This window comes from Copidosoma floridanum, unplaced genomic scaffold (genome assembly GCF_036245765.1).
Source record: "Copidosoma floridanum isolate Cflo_tuat_1 unplaced genomic scaffold, Cflo_Japanese_pri ptg000031l, whole genome shotgun sequence".
NCBI lineage: Eukaryota > Metazoa > Arthropoda > Insecta > Hymenoptera > Encyrtidae > Copidosoma > Copidosoma floridanum.
In genome coordinates, this window is record NW_028321908.1 from 828,431 (window position 1) to 849,856 (window position 21,426).

The window sequence follows — 21,426 nt, forward strand, 5'->3', positions numbered from 1 at the left end:
CTCCGATCGAAAAACCGAATGCCGAAACTACTGCAAAATTGATGTACACAGTCCGTCAATATGTCAGCATGTTGAAGGCTATGCAAATTACAGTAGGTGACGAATTCATTGTACGCATTCTTAAAAGATGCTTACCGGCAGTTACATTGTCGCGATGGGTGGATCGATTATCAAGCAGTGAAATGCTCAAATTAGATGCTCTATACACCTTCATTCAGGATTCCATTTACAAACAACGCGAGATGGAAAAATTGCCTCAACGAGGATATCCATCAAAGAAGAAAGCCGGAAACAATATTACTACTGTTCCGTCTAAATTTCCAAAAACTAACTCGCACTCTCTCGTCACTACATCTACACTTGCAACCAATGCGTGTCTTTAATGTAGTCAAGCCCACAGACTTAATGAATGCCGAGCATTTAATGAACTTAAAGTAAAAGATAAATGGGATTTAGTCAAAATTCGTAAATTATGTAAAAATTGCCTGTATGCTCATCCTCTCCCTTGTGCTAGCGAAAAGAGGTGCAAAAAATGTCAGAGAGTTCATTATACCCTTCTTCACGCTGATAAAAATTTTAAGGGCCCCAAAACAGAGAATTCTCATGTCGCTTAGGAAACATCTTCTGGGGCAAAAATTTCATGACTGGTGTCGCGTCAATCTTATGCTTCTAACATGTATCTTCCAGAATCTTAACTTATGACTACCGCAGCTCTAAGCTTTCAATCTAAAAAGGGAGATCGTCTCATGGCACGTTCATTACTAGATTCCTGTTCAAATGCAAATTTAATGACTCAAAGTTTTCTCAATCGATTACAATTACCTACTAAACAATGCTTTGTAAATATTGGAGCAGTTGACGGTGCGAACACTGTCTCAGAAAAATATACAAGAGCTATTTTTTACTCCAATTACAATAACACTAGAAATCAATTGAATTTTTTTATTGTGCCTAAAATTGCAGACAGGGTGCCTAGTGAAACGTTTCCTAGAAAACAATTTAATATCCCTAAAAACCTTAAGTTAGCCGATCCTCAATTTCATATGTCTAAGTCCTTTTATGTTTTATTAGCTTCAGGGCCCACTATTTCATCCCTTGCTATAGGTCAAATTAAATTGAAAGGCGAGAACTCTCAGATAACTCTTCAAAAGACGTCTTTCGGTTGGGTAGTAGCCGGAGGATCAATGGCGAACGGATTCAACAACACCGTTTCATGTAACGCTGTAAAACTAGATCAACTTCTTGAGAGGTTTATGGTCATCAAGAATCTTGACTGTCAAGGCTAACGAGACGACGCAGCTCCAGGTGGGAGCCGACGAACACGCCGCCTCGAGGTTCCCCGTGGATGCGATCATCGTCAAAGCTGTCTGCGAACGGTTGGATCTGGAATGACCAATCAAGAGTCGGGGCAGCTGATGATTGTAACGAAAGTGTCTGGCCCGGACTCCAGCTGTATCGATCATAGAGACTCGATAAGATTTACCTTCGGATCTCCTTGGAGATGCAGCTGGTAAGAACCAACGGGCGTCTAAATTTCTCCAAAGTCGCACCTAAGGCGGGTCTTGCGGGGTCGCAGATGGGTTACTTCCAGATTCCCTTAGTACCTTTCAAGAGACTGCCAGCCCCAATTGGTGGCGATCAGTCTGGAAACGGGGAGCAGCGTCAGCCGGTTTCCCCGGAGAATATCGCTGTGCACTTCTTCGTGCGTCGTTCTCCTCACTGTCAAGGCTAACGAGGACATAGTATGCGAAGATTACTATGTCAAGACTACTACTCGAGATCACTCGGGCCGTTACCCTGTTAGATTGCCATTCCGAACCAAAACATTCGAGCTAGGTTCATCCAAGCGTCAGGCGATACAGCGATTTTAGGCACTGGAAAGGAAGTTCAAGACTAATCCTACCCTCCGAGCAGAGTATCAGAAGGAGATTATCGGATATGTGGAACTTGGCCACATGACACTGTGTGAAAATGACACTGAGGATGGCTACTATTTGCCTCGCCATGCGGTGATCAAGGAATCGAGCGAGACAACCAAATGTAGAGTCGTGTTTGATGCGTCAGCAAAGACATCTACAGGTATATCACTAAACGATATTCTGTTAACCGGACCTACTATTCAGGAAACCCTTCTTCAGCAAATTTTACGTTTTCGTGCTCATCCTTTCGTTATCACTGCAGATATAGAAAAAATGTATCGACAGATCTGGATACATCCAGATGACAGGAAATTTCAAAAAATCCTGTGGTACCACGAGGGAGAGATTCGAACTTTTGTTCTCAACGTCGTTACGTTCGGGGTTAGAAGCGCCTCTTTTTTAGAAATTCGGACCTTACATCAGCTGGCTTCCGATGAGGAAATCAACTTTCCACGAGCTACAATGCTGCTTCGTCGTGATTTCTATGTCGATGATTTGCTTACAGGTGCGAGTACACTGGAGGAAATCCTGGCAATCCGCGATGAAATGATTCAGCTCTTGAGTCGTGGAGGATTTCTGATTCAAAAATGGTCATGAAATCATCTGTCTGCTTTGGATAATATAGACAAGAAAATCTTTAATTTAAATTGCAGAATTCAAGGAAGTCCCATTAAGAAAACTTTAGGTATCATTTGGGATTCGCAACGCGACATTTTCACGTTTCTTGTGAACTCTGATAAGGGGTCATCCATCTTAACTAAAAGAAAACTCCTATCACAAATAGCAAGAATTTTCGATCTCTTAGGCTTATTAGGATATTTGACACTTTACACTAAAACTTTAATTCAGGAATGCTGGGTAGCCAAAATCATCTGGGACGAATCCCTTTCTCAAGACATTCATATGAAGTGGGTTGCATTAGCTGATCAGCTTCCTCAGCTAAAATCTATAGCAATCTCAAGACTCCTGCGATGTGACAATCCTGTTTCCACCGAGATCCATGGGTTTTGTGATGCGTCTCTGTATGGTTACAGCGCTTGCCTTTTTATTCGTTCTACCGATTCGTTCGGAAATGTTACTATCAGACTAGCTTGTAGTAAATCTAAGGTCGCTTCATTCAGTCATCATACTATTCCTCGATTAGAATTGACCGGCACCTCGCTCCGCCTTTCCTATTAAACGGGTGATTTTCTGGTCAGATTCTATGATTGTTCTTTGCTGTTTAAAAAAAGCACCTCATTTGTTACGAACGTATGAGAGTAATCGAGTAGCCGATATCCAAAAATTAGGAGATGAGGCCGAATGGAGACATGTTCGTTCAAAGGACAATCCCGCTGATTCGTTGTCACGAGGACAATAACCAATTGACTTATTAAATAATTCTCTTTGGACATCCGGTCCTCATTGGTTGTCCCTCTCTAAAGACAACTGGCCTCAGTCGCTATCCGTCTTCCCAACTAGTCTCACAGGTTTTAAGGAGGAAATTGTTTTAACTACGATTGTACCAGGAAGTTCTATTTACTCTCGATTTTTCGACTACGGCTGTCTTATCAGATCAATCGCATATCTTCTCCGTTGGAAGAGGGTGAGGTCAAGTGCAGATCAAGCTTAAGGCCGATCGAGTATAGGTGTACGTTATTTATCTCCTAGCGAAATCACAAATGCTGAACGTCTCATTCTTCTCCTGATTCAACGAGAAACTTTCAGCCCTGAAATCAAGCTCCTCAAATTCACTCAAAAACAAAATTCCAATAATTCAGTTGGTTCAACTAGAAGTCATACCAAGTTTGATGAACTTAATCCTTTTCTTGATAACAATGGCCTGATTAGAGTAGGTGGTCGTTTAAAAAATTCAGATATTCTTTTTAATCAAAAACACCCGATTTTACTTCCTAGCAATCATCATGTGTCTGATCTCATTATTCGTGACGCACACCATAAAAATCTTCACAGTGGAATTAACTCAACCTTATGTGCCATATAATAATGCCATATAATTATATGCGTATACGCGAAAGATTTTGCATCCTCAACGGTAAAAATCAGATAAGGCATGTTATACACCGATGTATACCATGCATCCGACAAAGGCCAAAACTTCCCCACGCCAAAATGGCGGACTTACGAGAGTCAAGAGTTACTTCTGCTTTTGCATTTAGTAAAACAGGTGTAGATTTCTTGGGTCCGATTTTAATCATGGAAAAAAAGGAGCACAATCGAAGTTTTATTAAGACTTATGGATGCGTTTTTGTATGCATGGCGACCAAAGCGACCCATATTGAAGTAGCATGTGATCTCTTTACAGAGGGTTTTCTCAACTGTTTTCATAGATTTATTAGTATACGGGGTAAACCAGAAATGATGTATTCTGACAATGGAACTAATTTTGTAAGGACGAATAATGAACTCTCAAGAATTTACGATCTACATATGACGCAGGAATTCAAGGACGCTATTCAGGACTTTGCCGCGTCCAAACGAATTGAATGGAACTTTAAATCCACCTCTTTCTCCACATTTCGGCGGATTATGGGAGGCCGCGGTCAAAAGCTTTAAGCACCATTTAAATCGCGTCATGAAGGATCAGAAGCTCACGTATGAGCAATTAGACACGTTGTTGAAAGAAATCGCGGCTATTTTAAATTCTCGACCGTTACACGCGATTTCTGTCGATCCTAATGATTCACTAGTGCTAACACCTGCGCACATTTTAGTTGGACGTACATTCAATTTTATACCCGAACAAAATTTTGTTTCAGTTTCAGACAACCGCCTGACCACTTACCAACTCATTTCCAAGATTCGACAAGACTTTTGGAAAAGATGGCATAAAGAATATTGGCACGAACTACAAACTCGTCAAAAATGGCTGACCTCTACCGCTACGTTGATACCCGGCTTAGTGGTCGTGTCAATGGAGGACAACCCTGCGTGTGCAAGATGGCCGCTGGGTGTCGTCATAGAAATTTACCCTGGAAGGCATTGCTCGTGTAGCATCTGTGACGATGGCTTCAGGGATATATAAAAGGAATATCGCTCGACTTTGCATGCTACCTATAGCTCAGGAGAGTAAAGTTTCGTCGGAATCTCAACTCCCTTCTAAAGATCTTTGAACGCTATAGATCGTTGCTAGTTAAATAATAAATTTAGATAATAATAATGTAAGAAACAACTTTTTGATGGCGTCATGTAGGTTAATAGGTTATTCATTAGATTTAAGGCATTATTCTAGTGTGTGCGTTGCGCTGTGTGCCGTGGTTAGATATATTAGTCAAAATAATCAATCGAATTATGATATAAGTACTGATCAACAAAATAGTCCCTCCAACGGAAACTGATTCTAATTGTAAATCTTCTAAAGATAAATACAGGGAGATTAATTTGACTCTGGTCAAGATGAATTTAAGTTAAATCTAACTCTGCTAAACTGTTGTGATTCAACCTAGTCTCGCAGCTGCGGCCGGCAGTATGTTGCGTCGTAATATATAAGTACATATACAATATACGTAAGACATATTGTGTCTCGATTCTAATGTTATATTAGCGCCTGTGTGCACAAACGAACGCATGTTTGTGCGCATGTCTGCTGGGAGCTAGGACCGAAAAACCTAGCGTGGATGCAGCACCTATCGACGCTGCGCCACTATCGCTTAGCTTAACTGCTCGGTTGGTTTTAACGGGCAGTAGTCTACCAACTCAAACAGAGTGCGGAGCTCCCTAGCGTCAAACCGTTTTCTTGTAAAACAATTGTACAACGTGCAATAAATTAAAATCCCAACAAATTTATCATGCCACCAACGTGGCCTTATTGTCAATTCACTGTTGCGTAGCATCGCACATCTGTGATTAAATTTCTTGTATCAAAGGCGTGTATAATCGGCGTGTGCTTGCGTGCATGGCAGCGGCCATTGTGCTCTGTATGACGTCTCTTTTGTTTTTTCTCCATTCACTGTAATTCTGATTCCTAAGTTTGTCAATAAACGGGGTTTCTTTATGCCTTGTGGCTTTTTTCCAACTCAAAGAGATTCATGCGTTTTTTTTTTTTTATAAATATTTATAACAAGGCTATTTATTTCTTAAACAAATAAATGAGCCAAACTGAAACAGGTACCGAAACCTTTTTTCTCTCTCTGCTTCACTGGACATGCCTCAGTCTCGCTTCCCTGCTCTATTTATTATATCTTCATGCTCTTAAACCACCGAACCGATTAGCCCTTAGGCTATAGTCACATGGATCGCAATAGAGCGTGCAGGATAGAATTTTCCCTATAAGCGACTGTGTTAAGTCTATTGCACTGCAGGATAGACCTATTGCCCGGCGCAATAGACTTAACGCAGGGGCTTATGGGGACAATTCTATCCTGCACACTCTACTGCGCTCCATGCGACTGCAGCCTTAGAGCATATACTACTGGAGTGAGCATGCAGGCGGCTGAGAGCGTGACAGGGTAACCGAGTGCAGGTACTACCTCTCACTCTTATTTAAATTACAAGTGTAATACTACCACGAAAAAAGCATTATTTCAAAGGAAACTACTAATATCGAGTTAAATCTATGCTGAATCAAAATAAATTCAATATGGCATCAACGCAGAATCAATGAAATAATTTTCTACTGTTTTCAGCTTTGGAATTTTTGGTAGGGCAATAATACAATAGTACATAACAGATATTAAATTATAAATTGTATTCAATGTGACGCAGGATATGTTTTAAGAGATTTAATTAAAAATTTGAAAATTCAGTATATAGTAGAACCTTCTACGACGGTACTTATATACATTTTATTATTTTAAACACTACGGATACAGAGAGCCTCTATACAGTACTGAACTAAAAAAGATGAACGGGTATGCTCGTCGTGCTATTAATGGTGCCAAAAAATGGGTGCAAAAAGTGGAAGAATTTCTCTTGTTGGACTCGGATGAAAAGGTTGAGGAACATGAGTTGCAATTACTTTAATTTAAAATAAAATGTTAATATGTGAACTATTATTATTATTATTAAGTGGAATCTTAAAGTACTATAGTACAAAAAACAGTATTACGTTTTATAATGTAGAAAATACAGTATTTAACTAAATAATCTTGCAAACGTATTTTTTTTTTTTTTACCATTAAACAGCTTCTTAGTCTTCTTTTCATTCATTAACCGAAAGACGTTTTTATTCTATACAAATATAAATTACAAAAATTAAATAAAAAAAATTTAATTCAAGGAAAATTACATAAATTTAAAAAAAAGATGAATTCAAATATTTTTAGATTTATTTTCCAAATTGATACGAAAATTCTTTAATTTTTTTTGTTTCTTATGGTAAGAATTAGGAATTATTTATATTTTTTTTTCCTTCGATTTTTTTTTTTTTCTTTATTCTTCAATTTTCTTAAATTTTCTTTAATTTTATTTTCTTGGATTTATATTACTTTCTCCCCGGGACTGCAGTACATCATGAACACAATTTGTTTTTAATAGCCTCTTTACTTTGCAGCTTTTGAAACAACTTCTCGTCCTGCCGTATGTTTCTTTCTTGTAAAAAAAGAGACTTAGGCCGCGTTCACATGGCGAACGTAATGCGTGTCGCGTAGTCATTTGAGTCCATGACAGTGTGAGAGAGGTTAAATACGAGAACCTCTCTCTTACTCTCATGGGCTCAAATGGTTACGCGGTACGCGTTACTCTCTTCATGTGACTGGAGCTTTATATTAGGAGAAAAGCTCTCAAAAGGTGTAATAATATACCGACGCACGGTCATACTTGGCAGAAAATACCGATACTTAAATACTGTGGGTATCGAGTATCTAAGTATCGCTATTTTTCGATACCTAAAAGTATCGGTATTGGTATCGATACTTGCACAAAAGTATCGACATGGTATCCTGGGATCGAATAGTATTGCCGATTATTAGTCTCGACGGATATTTAGAAAAAAGTGTAACACATCAATACGTTATTTTATTTATTCCCGCTGTTATTCCTCTTATTCTTGTTATTTCCTTATTCCTCGCTCTTATCGCATTTGCGTGCAAGTCATAGAGAGATTACATTGACAAAATACCTCAACTTAAAATGAGGGAGGATAAATATGTCTTACCTGAGACTTACTGAAACAATAGTCAGCGATGTCACGTAAAATAAAATGACTAAGATTTATTTTATTTTTGTTTGAGGTGAACTTTTTTTTCATCTGTTGTATCATCTGTTTTTCATCTGTTGTTCATTGTATCTGTTGGTTTACAATTGGGTGGTTAATAAAATGTTGTACAATAAACTATCACTAAAAAAAAGATCATTTACTTTAAAAAATTATTTTATTAAATCCTTTAAAAAAGCAACAAAATTGATTTTCCTTTACCAGGGCATTCACACTCAATAAAAATACGTATAAGGTAAAGTACCCTCTATTCGGACACATAATTTTAGGTAATCCACTATTTCTAAATTCACAAAGAAATTAGCTGTTTTTGCGAAAAAGACGGTTGACATATAGATAATAAAATAATTTTTCTGTCACTTAAAAAAAAAAAAAGTTCTTTGTGACCGTGTGATCATTGTTTAAAATAATTATAAAGATTCAGTCTCAAAACCCCTATATTTGGACAATGCATTTCTAAATAGTCCGAATATAGGTCCCGTTACGACGTAGGGACCATAATCCGGACAGTCGTGAACATTGAGAAAATGAGGTTATGGCAGATCTTTATATACAGTTATATTTTACTTTAATGGCTTTAATTTGTTAAAAAAATGCAAAAAACAAATTATTTTTGTATTTTACTACATAGTATAACCATTTCTTTGCACTTGTAAGCAAGTGAATTGCTGGATTATGAGTGTCCGAATATGGGGTACAGTTTGAACCGTAGTATCTAATTTCCGGACAGCAGCCAAACACAAAAAACCTCGATTTGCAAGAAAAAACATTTTTTTTAATGAATTATCAAATTAATTCGACGTATGTTGTAACTATCCTAAATCAATTCGATACTGTAGATTACAAATAAATTTTTTTCATTCAGAAATTGTAAAAAAATCATGTAATTATCGCTGCTGTCCGGATATAGGTCCGAACAACACTTTTGTCCGAATACAGGGTACTTTACCTTATGCAACAATTTCTTCTTAATTAGATTTTTATAATTAAAACATATCGAGCAATAATTTTACAATTTTCAGCTTTCTAAATTTAAAACGCTTTTTAAACTTGTCGAAAGTTCTTTTAGTTGATCGTTTTCACCAGTTAGTGACTTTTCTGAAGAAAAATCAACCCTGTCACAAAAATTATCAGACTTTGGTTGTGCTATTTCAATTTCAGGGATGGTCTCTACAGGAATTAAATTTTCAGTGGACATTTCAGGTAAGTATATCTCTATTGGAATGTTTTTTATAGGTAAAAGTGATTCTATAGGCTCAATAATATACTTCTGATTTAAATATGTTATTTCCTGCAATAAAAAATAACAATTAAGTATCAGTACCTTTTAAAAAATACATCATTACACAAAACAAACAAACTTACATCTTTTTGTAATTGACTAACTGACGTGCCAAGGTGAGCTGCAACCTGATTTGGGGGGAATAAGGCGTGTATACAATACTGGACGTAAGGAATAAGCATCTCGCTAAAACATTCTGCAAATCTTGCAACACTTTCTCTGTCGGATGAAGTAAAGTTCTGGCAACAATTGTACAAAAATTGAGATATGTGTATTTTATACATTATTTCTGTTTCAGTTTAAAATAACTCTACCTTTTGTCGCTTTTTATAAAATGATGAAATTGTTATTGATATTGTAAACAATGAATTTTGTAAAAATCTTGTAAATGATTGCGCAAGTGCTATAGGGGTGTTCAACCTTAATTCGTTGAAGGTTGCTATAAGACCATTGCAATACTCAGCCAGAGGATAATATTCCACAAGCTGCTCAGGTGGATTTTCCTGAAAAATGGAAGCAAAAGTCAATGCTCTAGTAGCACATCATAAGTTTCGAGAAGCAGACCTGCGTACTTCTTACGCAATTTTTACTTAAGTTTCTTGCTATAAAAGGTTGATTCAAGTTCGTACAAAAAATTTCAATCAGTTCCAATGGTTAATCTTGAAGTGATGGATTTGGCGCTAGTGTCGGTGATAACATGTATTTTAAATGGGATTTGGGTATCGAAATTCTAGTTTTTGCCGTTTGTGCACAGAGCGAATGGGTTGGGAGGCTGACACTTGGTCAATTGCGCTAAAACAAGCTTTGATAAAAAATGTAATTTTATCGTATACATACTGCAGTTACAATTTAATCGAGATTTATGGAACTAAGGTTTATTTTTATCGATAAGAACTGCATGTAATATAATTTCTTTTTTATGTTCTGTAAGAAAATTTTTTTTTTAATATTTGCCAGTGTGGTGTTGCGTAGGATTCTATGGACTTGGGGTGCGCACGAAGTAAATAGTCGAGGAACTAAGAAAATTTGTAAACAAGTCGACTTCAATAGGCACAAGTAGCATTTAAATCAATCGACTTCAGGAGGCTTGGGCGATTTTGAATAAAATGCTGGCTAGCTCTGAAATTCAGAGATAACGTAAATAAAGTACGCCAGATTTTTTTATGACAAACAAATAGGTAGTTCGACACATTCATTTTCGAGAAAATCGCTTTTGAAAATTCGTCATTTTAACACGTAACCCTTTGGAATCCGAAATTAAATTGACTATTATCCTACAATAAAAAGCTGTGGGCCCACACATTAAATTGGTACATGTACTTGAAAGTATAAAGAATCTATTACTTAAAAAAAAAGGGGTAAACACGTTAAATTTTGAGAAAACAGTGAGTAAAACGTCAAACGTAAGAATTGTTTTGTTCAGGTATTGTAAGTGCGCATGCGCTGTACATACATAAACATACAAGCATAAAGATTTAAGTCTAACACAAGTATAGGTATATAATAGCAGATGAGAGCAAGAGAGTACGGTGTTGTCTGTTTTATCGTAGCAGGGCCGTCATTTTTACACAAGGTACCTCGGGAAAACTAATCATTTTTTAAATATCTATTTCCCGGTGAATTTTCCGCGTACTATTGAGATTTCGTTGACATAATTACATAATTAATATAATTGTTAAAAAAAAATACGAATAATCATTTACATGATAAGTACCCCACAAGGGTCCCTCAGTTGACACGACAGCTAACGCCCAAGCCTCCTTAAATCGTCATTTTAGACGGGAGCAATTTAATCGCATTTAATACCAGTTTTTCAAATTCATTTTAATCGAGTTTATTAGTGGCTCTCAAAAATATTAAACTAATTATCTTTGTTAGTGGTTTTAATTTTTTCTATTTTACTTTATTTTCTTACAAACGCAAATAAAATACACTAGTAGACTATATTTAAGTGGACAAATGCTGTTTGAAGAAATCAAAATACAAACATAATAAAAAGATTCAATAATAAAATGTACAGTTACTAAAATTATATTTTGGAAAAATGGGCAACGGACTTAGATCATTAAATATTAATATGACAGCCAATTAAAATAAATAGTACATTAAAAAATTGTTATTTATGTCCATGAAATGAAAAAAGAAAAATTTCTAATGAGGTAGAGAAAAACGGAAAAAAATTAAAATCACTCACAAGATAGTTAATTCAAAATTATTCAGTCATTTATAAAGTCGATTAAAATGGACAGTAAACTCGGCCGATTATTAAAACCGATTGACTCGCTCTGGTCCAAATACGCCGAAGTCAATTGGCTTTAATACCACTTATGACTAATAAATCTAATAGTTATGTTAAAGTCGATTCATTTTAATCAACCAAATTGTGGGAGCCCATTGGAACCCATTTAAGTCGATTTAAAATGAGTCAGCTGGAATCGACTTGAATCCGTCTTTTATAGCACGGTTGTGCTCTTAGGATGGTAAAACCTACTTTACAAAAACGCATACATATTACTGATATTTTTTAATATTACGTAAAACTTTATGAATATTTCAATGTTAGCTTATAATGTACTTACAGAATTTATCACAGGTTCAATTTTGATATCGAGCCTTTGTAGCTTGAGAATCAATGTAAATGACTCCATGTCTTTTTCAAATTTTTTTGTAGCTCTTGCTATACCGTTTTCAAATTTACCAACTATTACATTTATGAAGATGTCAGACATGCGACCTGTGAAATCTGATCCTACTCTTCCGAAAGATAACCCAAAATATGTGCACTGTCCTAATATCGAATCAATAGAAGTCACTCCTGGCAAGTCTTTTTCCAATGTTAAAAGAAATTGTGATATCTAAGAAAACGATTACATTGAATAATTAAATTCGAATTTTCACATGAATCTTTAGATTGGCATTATTTCTTACATGGGTTATTTCACAAAAAAATGCTATATTCTATAAAGCCTACGTTTCAAAACGACGGATCGAATTATTTTGAGTCGGAACTGTTTTTAAACGGTGTAAGCTAATTTTCCCAAAATGCGTTTATGAGATCCTGCCGAAAAATTTTTTGCGGCTACTGGTGCCTAGACGTTGATTTTTTAATTTTTTTGCGATGTACTATCTAAAAGTTTGAGGTGTTGATTTGAGCACCTAATATCGTCGGTCTAATACAAGAGCCTGCTATCTCAGTATTTTAGACTAGAACCCGCTATTTCAGTATTTTAGGCAAGAACCCGCTGTCTCGGTAGAGTAGGCAAAAATCCGCATTTCCACGTTAAATAAATTTAATTATTTACAGTCACTACGGGGCTCCACCCCCTGCACGATTCACGGGCCAACCCTCAAAATTTAATTCAACTTTTATTCTTGTGATTTTTGAAGAAATATTAAAAGATTTATCATATTTGTTTAATAATTATGCAAAATACATAAATTGAATAATAATCAGCCATAGTTAGTACGTAAAAAAATAAAAAAATAAAAATATATTTATAGTTTGTTGTGTATATAAAAATAACTTTAAAGAATTAACTCAAGTTTAAAGAATTAATGTAAATTAACTTTAAAAAATATATGTAGTTATATTAAAAAAAAAAAAAAAAAAAAAAATAGAATTAATACGTAAAGACGACGTTTTTCAATTGCAAAAAAAAAGTTCTTAACACTATTTTTTTACTGTATTAAAAATTGTGTTGTACAGTATTATACGAAGTAACAACCAACAATTATTTACTAAAATTAATATATTTCTATATTATATTCATTGAGAAAAATGAGACGCTTATCACTCTACAAAAATCTATTCTCTTATTTTATTTATGCAAATATATCTAAGTGTATTAAAAGCATTCTGAGCATGAATCATGTAAATAAGACATACTGTAATCTTAATATTATGTCTCAAGGGCTCAATTTTTTCTTTTTTTAAAAAATACAATAAAGATAACTTCCTCGCCAAACTATTTATCAGAAAAAATATGATGACCATCCTTTGAATAATAATAATTTAATTATCTAGTTACAAACACACAGTGAAAATAAGAAGTTGTAAAATTTACGTTGAAATAGCGAATTTTTGCCTGAAATACTGAGATAGCGGGTTCTTGCATTAAGCCAACGGTACGATTTGAACCGAAAAAAAGTTTTGTTTTCAAGTATGGGACGTTTTATTTGTGAAGCCTACTTTTGACCTTTTGAATTGTGCACCACAAATAATTTAATTTAACTAAGCAATTAATTTTTAGACACAATTTTTTTGCAGCCCCAAATTTTAACGTGACTATTTGTAGTATCGTCGCGAATTCAGATCGTTTTTCCCGGAAAATTAGTGGTCATTACCGTAACGCCCCTAATCTCATATGGATTTGAAATCTTTAATGAAGGATGTATGGTGTAAAGGTAAAGCTCAATCCAGAGGCGCTAGGAGTAGGACCCGCCACTAGTTCTAATTTATGAATGTATTGCGTATCCGTGAATAGAACTGTGAATACGTGCGTGTCAACACTGTCGATAAACACGATGATTACGTTACCGATCAGTAACCAATAAATAGTGTATACATGGTACATACACTCACACGCATAAACAATAGGTACATGCGTAAATCAGGACTGGCGGGTCCTGGATCCTGGTACCCTCTGAATTGAGCTTTTACACCATCATAAATTCCTTATTATATGACTATTCGCTCTGAGGGTTAATAGAAATAGATAGGTCAGCGCCCGGTGGCTGTCGCCTAGGTCGTGGGTCGGCACGCAGGAGGCCACGGTTCGATTCCCGGCCAGTGCGACTTTTTTGGGCAAGTACCACTTTGAATTTTCACATGTGCTTTTTCACCACGCAATGCCCCTCAAGGAGGGTTTAGGCGACCTCCTCGCAACAAAATTGCCTATTTCCCCCTACCCCCCTCCTGTAAAGGGAGGCCTCCCTATCCCACTTCCCTTCCCTCTCTAAAGTGTTGAGTGCCCAGAGTAGTGCCCTTATTAGGAGCCGGACGTATGACACTATAAAAAAAAAAAAAAAAAAAAAAAGATATAGATAGGTCTCGTGGTATCCCCCTTCAAAAAGTGAGGACGCTTTAGGAGTGTAATACACAGAGATATGACAGAAATTGTATGTATGAATATTTTTATAACTTAACTACGTTTCACATAAACATGTAATTACAAAAGTTTTACTTTATATCTAGTAGTTTTTATGACAAAAATCATACTTTAAATATGAGAGTTACAATAGATGTATTCGGATACGACGGGGATCGAAAACTCTGCGGATGGTTCTATGTTATTAGTATAACGGGGAAAATGAAAGAACCTAACTGCGCTACTTCACCCAGAATTTTTACATGTAACAACGCAACAATATGCGTGATGAGGCATTTAAAAAAAAATATCCATCCCAAGCATTAAGCGTCCTCACTTTTCAAAATCGTCTGCCACCATGCAAAGCACTGTGGAACTCTTTATCCCCACCACGCCAACCCTCGGAGCGAATGGTGTACAAAGGGATATGAAGTGCTGATATGACAAACGAAATTTCATTGAATAATTTCATCTTGGGATTTCACAATCGCAAACAAAGTAGTCATTACCGTAACGCTCTTTTAAATTTTTAAGGGCATTTAAGTTAACATAAAATTTAAATAAATGATGGTAGAATTGGGCATAAAAGTTTCCAACTAGTTTGGACCTTATTTAACTTGGAAAAAATAATTGAAAAATTCTAAGCACTTAATTTAAAAAATCTCAATTAGGGCGTAAAAATATTGCAGTTTGTGTGAAATGACCCATGTATGCATTACCTTTTCTTCTAACCATTGACGAAAAATTTCAGAATCAATTATTACTGAGTCTCTATTCAAAGACAAATGATCATCATCATTGAACATAGCTTTGTATTGAGTTATGATGTTAAATAAGTGTATTCTTGATAATTCAATAGTCTTTGTTAAATGCGTGGTGGCTATAAAACATATTAACTATTAAGGTACAAATAAACACAATTAAGAAAAACTTGAAAAATATCGGCAAAATTATCATGTATCTTACGATCATCCTTCGATATTGATTCTAGTAATGTTCGAAACCAAGTATCTCGAGCTTGAATAAACTTGATACGAAGTTCTGATTCTGTAAATGCATCCATTGAACGTAACAACCCAATAAGTTGTAAGCATCTTGGGAGTGGTAAATCTTCTTTTAAGGAGTTGACAACTTGGTTTACCATTCGAGACCAGATGTTTTCTATTTCTTCAACTACATTCTATGAAAAATGTTAACAAACTTGGATCAAATTTTTGACCAAGATAAAGTTTTTTTTAAATCGCATATGCTACAACTTCCTAGTACTTCTCTCGAAGAAAACAGTGGAAGCATACACTGGTCATTTTTAGGAATGTATGGTAAAATTTGACTATAACATGCATTCAGTTTAGTATATGCACTATTGCTCTTAATCATATCTTATATATTAGTACAAACGGTACAGAACTTAAGGATGAAAAAAAATCAGTCTTCCCCCCCTGTAATTTTAAAGTCGAATTTATAGGTCCATGTGCAGTTGAAAAAAATTGTTGATCTTGTAAAGATCTAACTTATGATTTTACCTATGATTGACAGAAATCAAAACATGCAAACAAACGATATTTATGGATGTTAGGTACGATAGATACCTCAAAAAATGACATTATAGAACAGGCTGTAAAGTACAGAAGCTCTAGCGTGTGAAAATAGTAGAATGTTGTGATAAAAAAAATAGAATTCAAAATGTTATAATTAATTCAACAAAGCAGTGTAGTGCATATTGAGATCAAAATTTTTCATTTAGAGAAAAATTAGCCTCCATACTATATTTACAAAAGCATCGTATTTTAACTAATCTAACTACTTGTTTTGAAGTATAATTTGTTATAATTACTTTGATAACCGAAATATCTTTATGTTTTGCACCTATATGTCTTGCATAGTGTGCCAGTTCGAGGGCTTCTGTATATTGATTACTCTTTAGACATGATTCCATTAACTGGGGTAGTTCTAATATTTCAAGAATCTCGGAACTTTTAGTCAATGTTAAATTGTTCAGTCTTTTGTGAGTGCTTATTTCTTTGGATGTGTCGCAGAAAGATTTACATTTGTCCACAAATTTTGGAATTTTTTCTAGTAAGGAATCCAAATTATCTTCTGTTTGATTAAACTGCAAACATATTAAATTATAAACATTGGTATTAAATCAATTTGATAAGAAAAAGTATATTTACATAAATACTAATCCAAATTAAAAGATTTCATGTACCTCCTTATTACATACTCTGGAACTTTCAGCAACTTGTATAAATGTTTTATAGTTTGAAAAAACAAGAGCTTTTACATTTTGCTGAATAGCATTCTTCTCGTCAGTTAAATGGTCTGGCTCTTTAACTGAAAGATTTTTTACATCACTACATGGTTTGAATCAATTATTTAAAAACTTATCTATTGTATAGTTGTTTCTCACTCAATCTATCCACATCATATCCACCAACTTTCGAGAAGTACTGATAAAAATCTGGATTCTCCTTCCAAGTCTCTAAATTACAAAAATTTTAATGAGTGATTGTAAATTTTGGTTGCTTATGATTTTACCAAATTAAGCCTTTACCTGGAATACCATCTGGAAATAGAAGTTCAATTACCCTAACTGTTTCAATATCCATCACACCTTTTTCGAATACTTTACTTTATAGACGATAATAATTGGAGTAATAATTTATACAAATTTTTTCAAAGTTATCAGGCTTACATAATACATAGTTTTCCAGCTAACTGTCAAATAAATAACTAGAAAACAACACTTATTAACACTACCGCAATAATTTACCAAACATAACAATAATTACAGGTTATCCCTGACACACTGGTATTGGCAGAGAAAATCAGAAGATAGACTTGTTCAACTAACGTGCTTCGAGCTTCGAGCGCTCTGATCTCTGGCTTAAAAAAATCTCAAGTTGAGTAGTCAAAAATTTAAACCAGCCGCAACTTAAAGTTTAAGAGTGAATTCTTGTAATTAATTTAGATTAAGAATATTGTGAGGTAACTTTATTAACATAATAAATGTTGCAGTAACTAGCGGCCCCCCCGTCTCGGCTTCGCCCGAGACTTACTAAATAAAAAGTCGTAGCGTGTGGACATGTAATATGAAAGGTTTTGAATTAGAAATTTTACATCTATTCCTGACACTTCTCAGAACAAAAATCTTCTTGTTAAAAACATATTTGTTCGGAATGCATACAGTTTATTTGGTCAAGTAAAAAGCTGTAAAAAGTAAAAAAAATATAATTATGCTAAAAAGTACCGTGCATTCCTTATGCCATAAAATAATCGTTATCCCTAAAAGGCCGTTGATTTGCAGTCTCTTCCGTATAATCTATAAACAGGGCTTTTTTTAAAGCTGTAAAGATTCGAAGCTAAAAAAAATATATAATTAAAATTATTATTTTACTCTTCTCTCACAACTTTATTACCAGAGCAACAAAGTCCTGTAGCTTAAACTGCACGATACTTATCGCAACAAAAATACAAATACATATTCTACGTATTTAAAAATCTGAAAGATTCAAGAGATTACTATGAGGGATATAGTGAAAAGCTGATCTCTCACTTAATAAATTCTTTCGTCATTTTCTTGACGCCTAAAATTGTATTCATAAGATGCATTTGAAGTTTTCCTTTTAATTCGACTTCTTGTGACTTACTCTTGTGAGCTCTAAAGGCTATTTTTTTCAACTTTATTAGGTTGTAATACATTTGTTAGCAAGGTAGTTCGACGTCCAATGAATCTGAAAAGGACCGGTGAGTTTCTTAAGTAAAGTCTTTCTTGACTGAAGTTTCCTGCAAACGTGACTGCCTGGATACCTCAGGGTTTGAAGCTTTAGAGCTAGTTGTAGAGCTCTTTCCCAACATCTCCTGGTATAACGTCGAAGACGGTTATTTTAGACGGTTTAATAAGACCCCTGTTGTTGCGGTCCAATAAAAACCAATAAAATTTTACAATGGGATTTTTCTATTAGTTTCTTATCGGTATTTGCACCCGTAAATCCAAATGAAATCCGAAATGGTCAAAAATAGATTTTCTATATCATTTATTATAACTAGGACATGATTGAACAAAAATAAATTGACAAATTTATGTCATACCATCCGGATGGTAACATCAAAACGTGGGGATTAGAGTATTTTATATGTAAATTGAAAGAAAAGTTAGTTATTAATTTTTATTAGAATTTTGTAAAAAATACTTTAGTCCCCCCGTTTTGGTGTTGCCATCTGGGTGGTAGGACATAAGTTTGTCAATTTATTTTTGTTCAATCATGTCCTAGTTATAATAAATGATATAGAAAATCTATTTTTGACCATTTCGGATTTTATTTGGATTTACGGGTGCAAATACCGATAAGAAACTAATAGAAAAATCCCACTGTAAAATCAAGGAATTTTTTATTGGTTTTTATTGGACTGCAACAACAGGGACTAAATCACCCTTTTTTTTGGACTCAGTTGTTTTGGTGATCTAAGGTGAAGAGATTTGTTCATGACACTTGCCCGTTGGAAACTGTCCCGTTGGCTCACGTTTATTATTTTTTCTTTATAGCAGTAAGGTTTGCCCAGCGCAGACCTTGGAGAACATCGGTAATTCCTGGTTTAATGCTTAAAGTTGAGAGGGTATTATAGGGTCGTCGGTCACCGGGGCTCCCAGCCTTGCGACGAACAACTCTGCTCGTGATGTCTGCCAGTGAATGACTGACTTGGTTTAATAGTGGCCAGCTTTACATAGTCTGTGAGTTGACAAATCGTTCCCAAAAATCGTAGTAAAAATGTATTAGTTGGCAAGGTAATTTAAACTTAGGTGGCCCTTAAAAGAACCGATGAGATTGATGGTTAAGTAGGGAACGTTAATACTTGCAATGGGCCAAAAAGGGCCGGTGGTGAAACTTGCAGCTATTCCTTATTATTATTCTTGATGATGAAGAGCCAGCTGCAGGTAGCTTGGCGCTTATCCTTTGAGTCTCTGTGTACCGAGACCGTATTGGAGGTAGGTACGCCACTGACCAGAGATTATCTCGTCTTCAGGTCGTTTTCCCGAACAACCAACCGCTCATCGTTAGTCAGGAAAATGGGCCTAGAGAATACCTTCTCTGTAGGTATGCCATTGGGACGACCACTAAAAAGAAGGCCGTTGTGGCTGCCGGTACTCTGCAGGGTTGTCTTCCCCTGCTTGCATTTGAAGTAGAAAATTCTCTGACAGCACCAGGTAAAATGGTTGAACGGCCACATAATGGCCAAAGTGTTGGAGAAGGTTGGGCTCTGGCTGTACATGTCTCCTGATATTCCATCGGAGACGTTGACGTTCCGGAAGCGTGTTTTTCTGTAGCATTCAATTATTTCGGGGATACAGGGTAAAAACCGATTTACTTCGCTGGCCCATGAAAGAAGAGTGTCATCGGTATAGGCCAATTAATCTACTAAGGCTCAATGTTAAATTTGACATTAGTGTTAACAGAAAACAAAAAATACGTTGATATAGAAGAAAATGATTCAAGAAATATAGCGTTTTGTTTTTTCGGTTATTCAGTGGCTGAGTTAACCTAAAAAATTCGTGAAAGTCCGAAAATCACTTTTTTCGCGTTTGAAAAAAAAGTTGATCTCCAATGCCGAAAAGTTAAATGACAAAGTTGTAGACCTTAAAAAAATCTATCGATTGACGCGCGTTGGATATAATTTGAATTCGTAGTTGCTGAGAAAACTTGAAAAAACCATCGAAAATCGTCTTTTTTTAATTTGTTAATAACTTTTTTCTTTTAAGATTTTAAAGTTAGTATTCAGTCAAATTATAAGTTTTTGGTTCACAAATCTTCAGTTGTTTTTTTAGCCAAAAATATTAAAAATTTTCCGAAATATCGCATTTTTTCGAAAAAAAAAACCTTTCGTAAAAACTTCAATAGACGTCAGGAAATAATGCTGGAGCGATTTTTCAGGGCTTAATCTCTTTGTCTAGACTTATTATATCATGCAATGTTTGTAGTTAGTAAAATTTTTTAATTTTTGATGCCGAAATTGGACTCCGAAAAAAGTACTTTTTTTTTCTAACGGTTTTTTGCATTTTTTTTACGTATTTTGATAATTGCACGTATATAACTAACTGCAATGCATTGTACTTATTTTTTTACGAATTTAAAAAAAAAAAATTTTCATGATACGATCATGTGGAGCAAAGTTAGGTTTTTTTTTTTTTCAAAATCCCTATGCTACGGTGAAAAGCGTAGAACTCTGAAACTTGCACACTTTACTAACAAATACCCATTTTGTATTAAAAAAATTATTCGCAATCATTAACTTGAGCGGAACGATGGGTATCATAACGTTACAGTTGAGTCTTTTTGCGCGTCGCGCATCGACTGCCTGCTGGTATGAGGTGTGTTTGGCTGGTTGCTCTTACTCGGGCGCTCCGATACGACTCCGAAATGGAGTCGGAGTGGTGAGAGAAAGATGTTCTCCCCTCATGCAGCTGCTCAACTGTAACGTTATCATACCCATCGTTCCGCTAAAGTTAACGATTGCGAATAATTTTTTTAATGCAAAATGAGTATTTGTTAGTAAAGTGTGCAAGTTTCAGAGTTCTACGCTTTTCACCGTCGCATAGGGATTTTAAAAAAAAAAAAATCTAACTTGGCTCCACATGGTCGTATCATGAAAATTTTTTTTTTTTAATTCGTAAAAAAATAAGTAAAATGCATTTCAGTTAGTTATATACGTGCAATTATCAACATACGTAAAAAAAATGCAAAAAACCGATAGAAAAAAAAAGTACTTTTTTCGGAGTCCAAATTCGGCATCAAAAATTAAAAAATTTTACTTACTACAAACATTGCATGATAGAATAAGTCTAGACGAAGAGATTAAGCCCTGAAAAATCGCTCCAGCATTATTTCCTGACGTATATTGAAGTTTTTACGAAAGGTGTTTTTTTTCGAAAAAATGCGATATTTCGAAAAAATTTTAGTATTTTTCACCAAAAAAATAACTGAAGAT

The 21,426-nt window shown here is 35.1% G+C and overlaps 1 protein-coding gene and 1 pseudogene across 1 annotated transcript; one reads left to right on the plus strand and one right to left on the minus strand.

Moving 5' to 3' along the window:
- The first annotated feature begins 1,501 nt into the window (after positions 1-1,501).
- On the plus strand, positions 1,502-4,792 carry LOC149373386 (uncharacterized; annotated as a pseudogene).
- A 3,502-nt stretch (positions 4,793-8,294) lies between these two features.
- Positions 8,295-17,233, minus strand: LOC149373387 (conserved oligomeric Golgi complex subunit 8-like). The gene is made up of 10 exons (XM_089597233.1): positions 16,997-17,233; positions 16,853-16,924; positions 16,652-16,776; positions 16,277-16,552; positions 15,409-15,622; positions 15,162-15,322; positions 11,935-12,210; positions 9,670-9,858; positions 9,439-9,594; positions 8,295-9,364 (listed from the first exon to the last, which is right to left on the minus strand). The coding sequence occupies exons 1-10, from the start codon at positions 17,049-17,051 to the stop codon at positions 9,092-9,094; spliced, it is 1,797 nt and encodes a 598-aa protein (XP_089453359.1). The 5' UTR covers positions 17,052-17,233; the 3' UTR covers positions 8,295-9,091.
- Between the last annotated feature and the right edge of the window lie 4,193 nt (positions 17,234-21,426).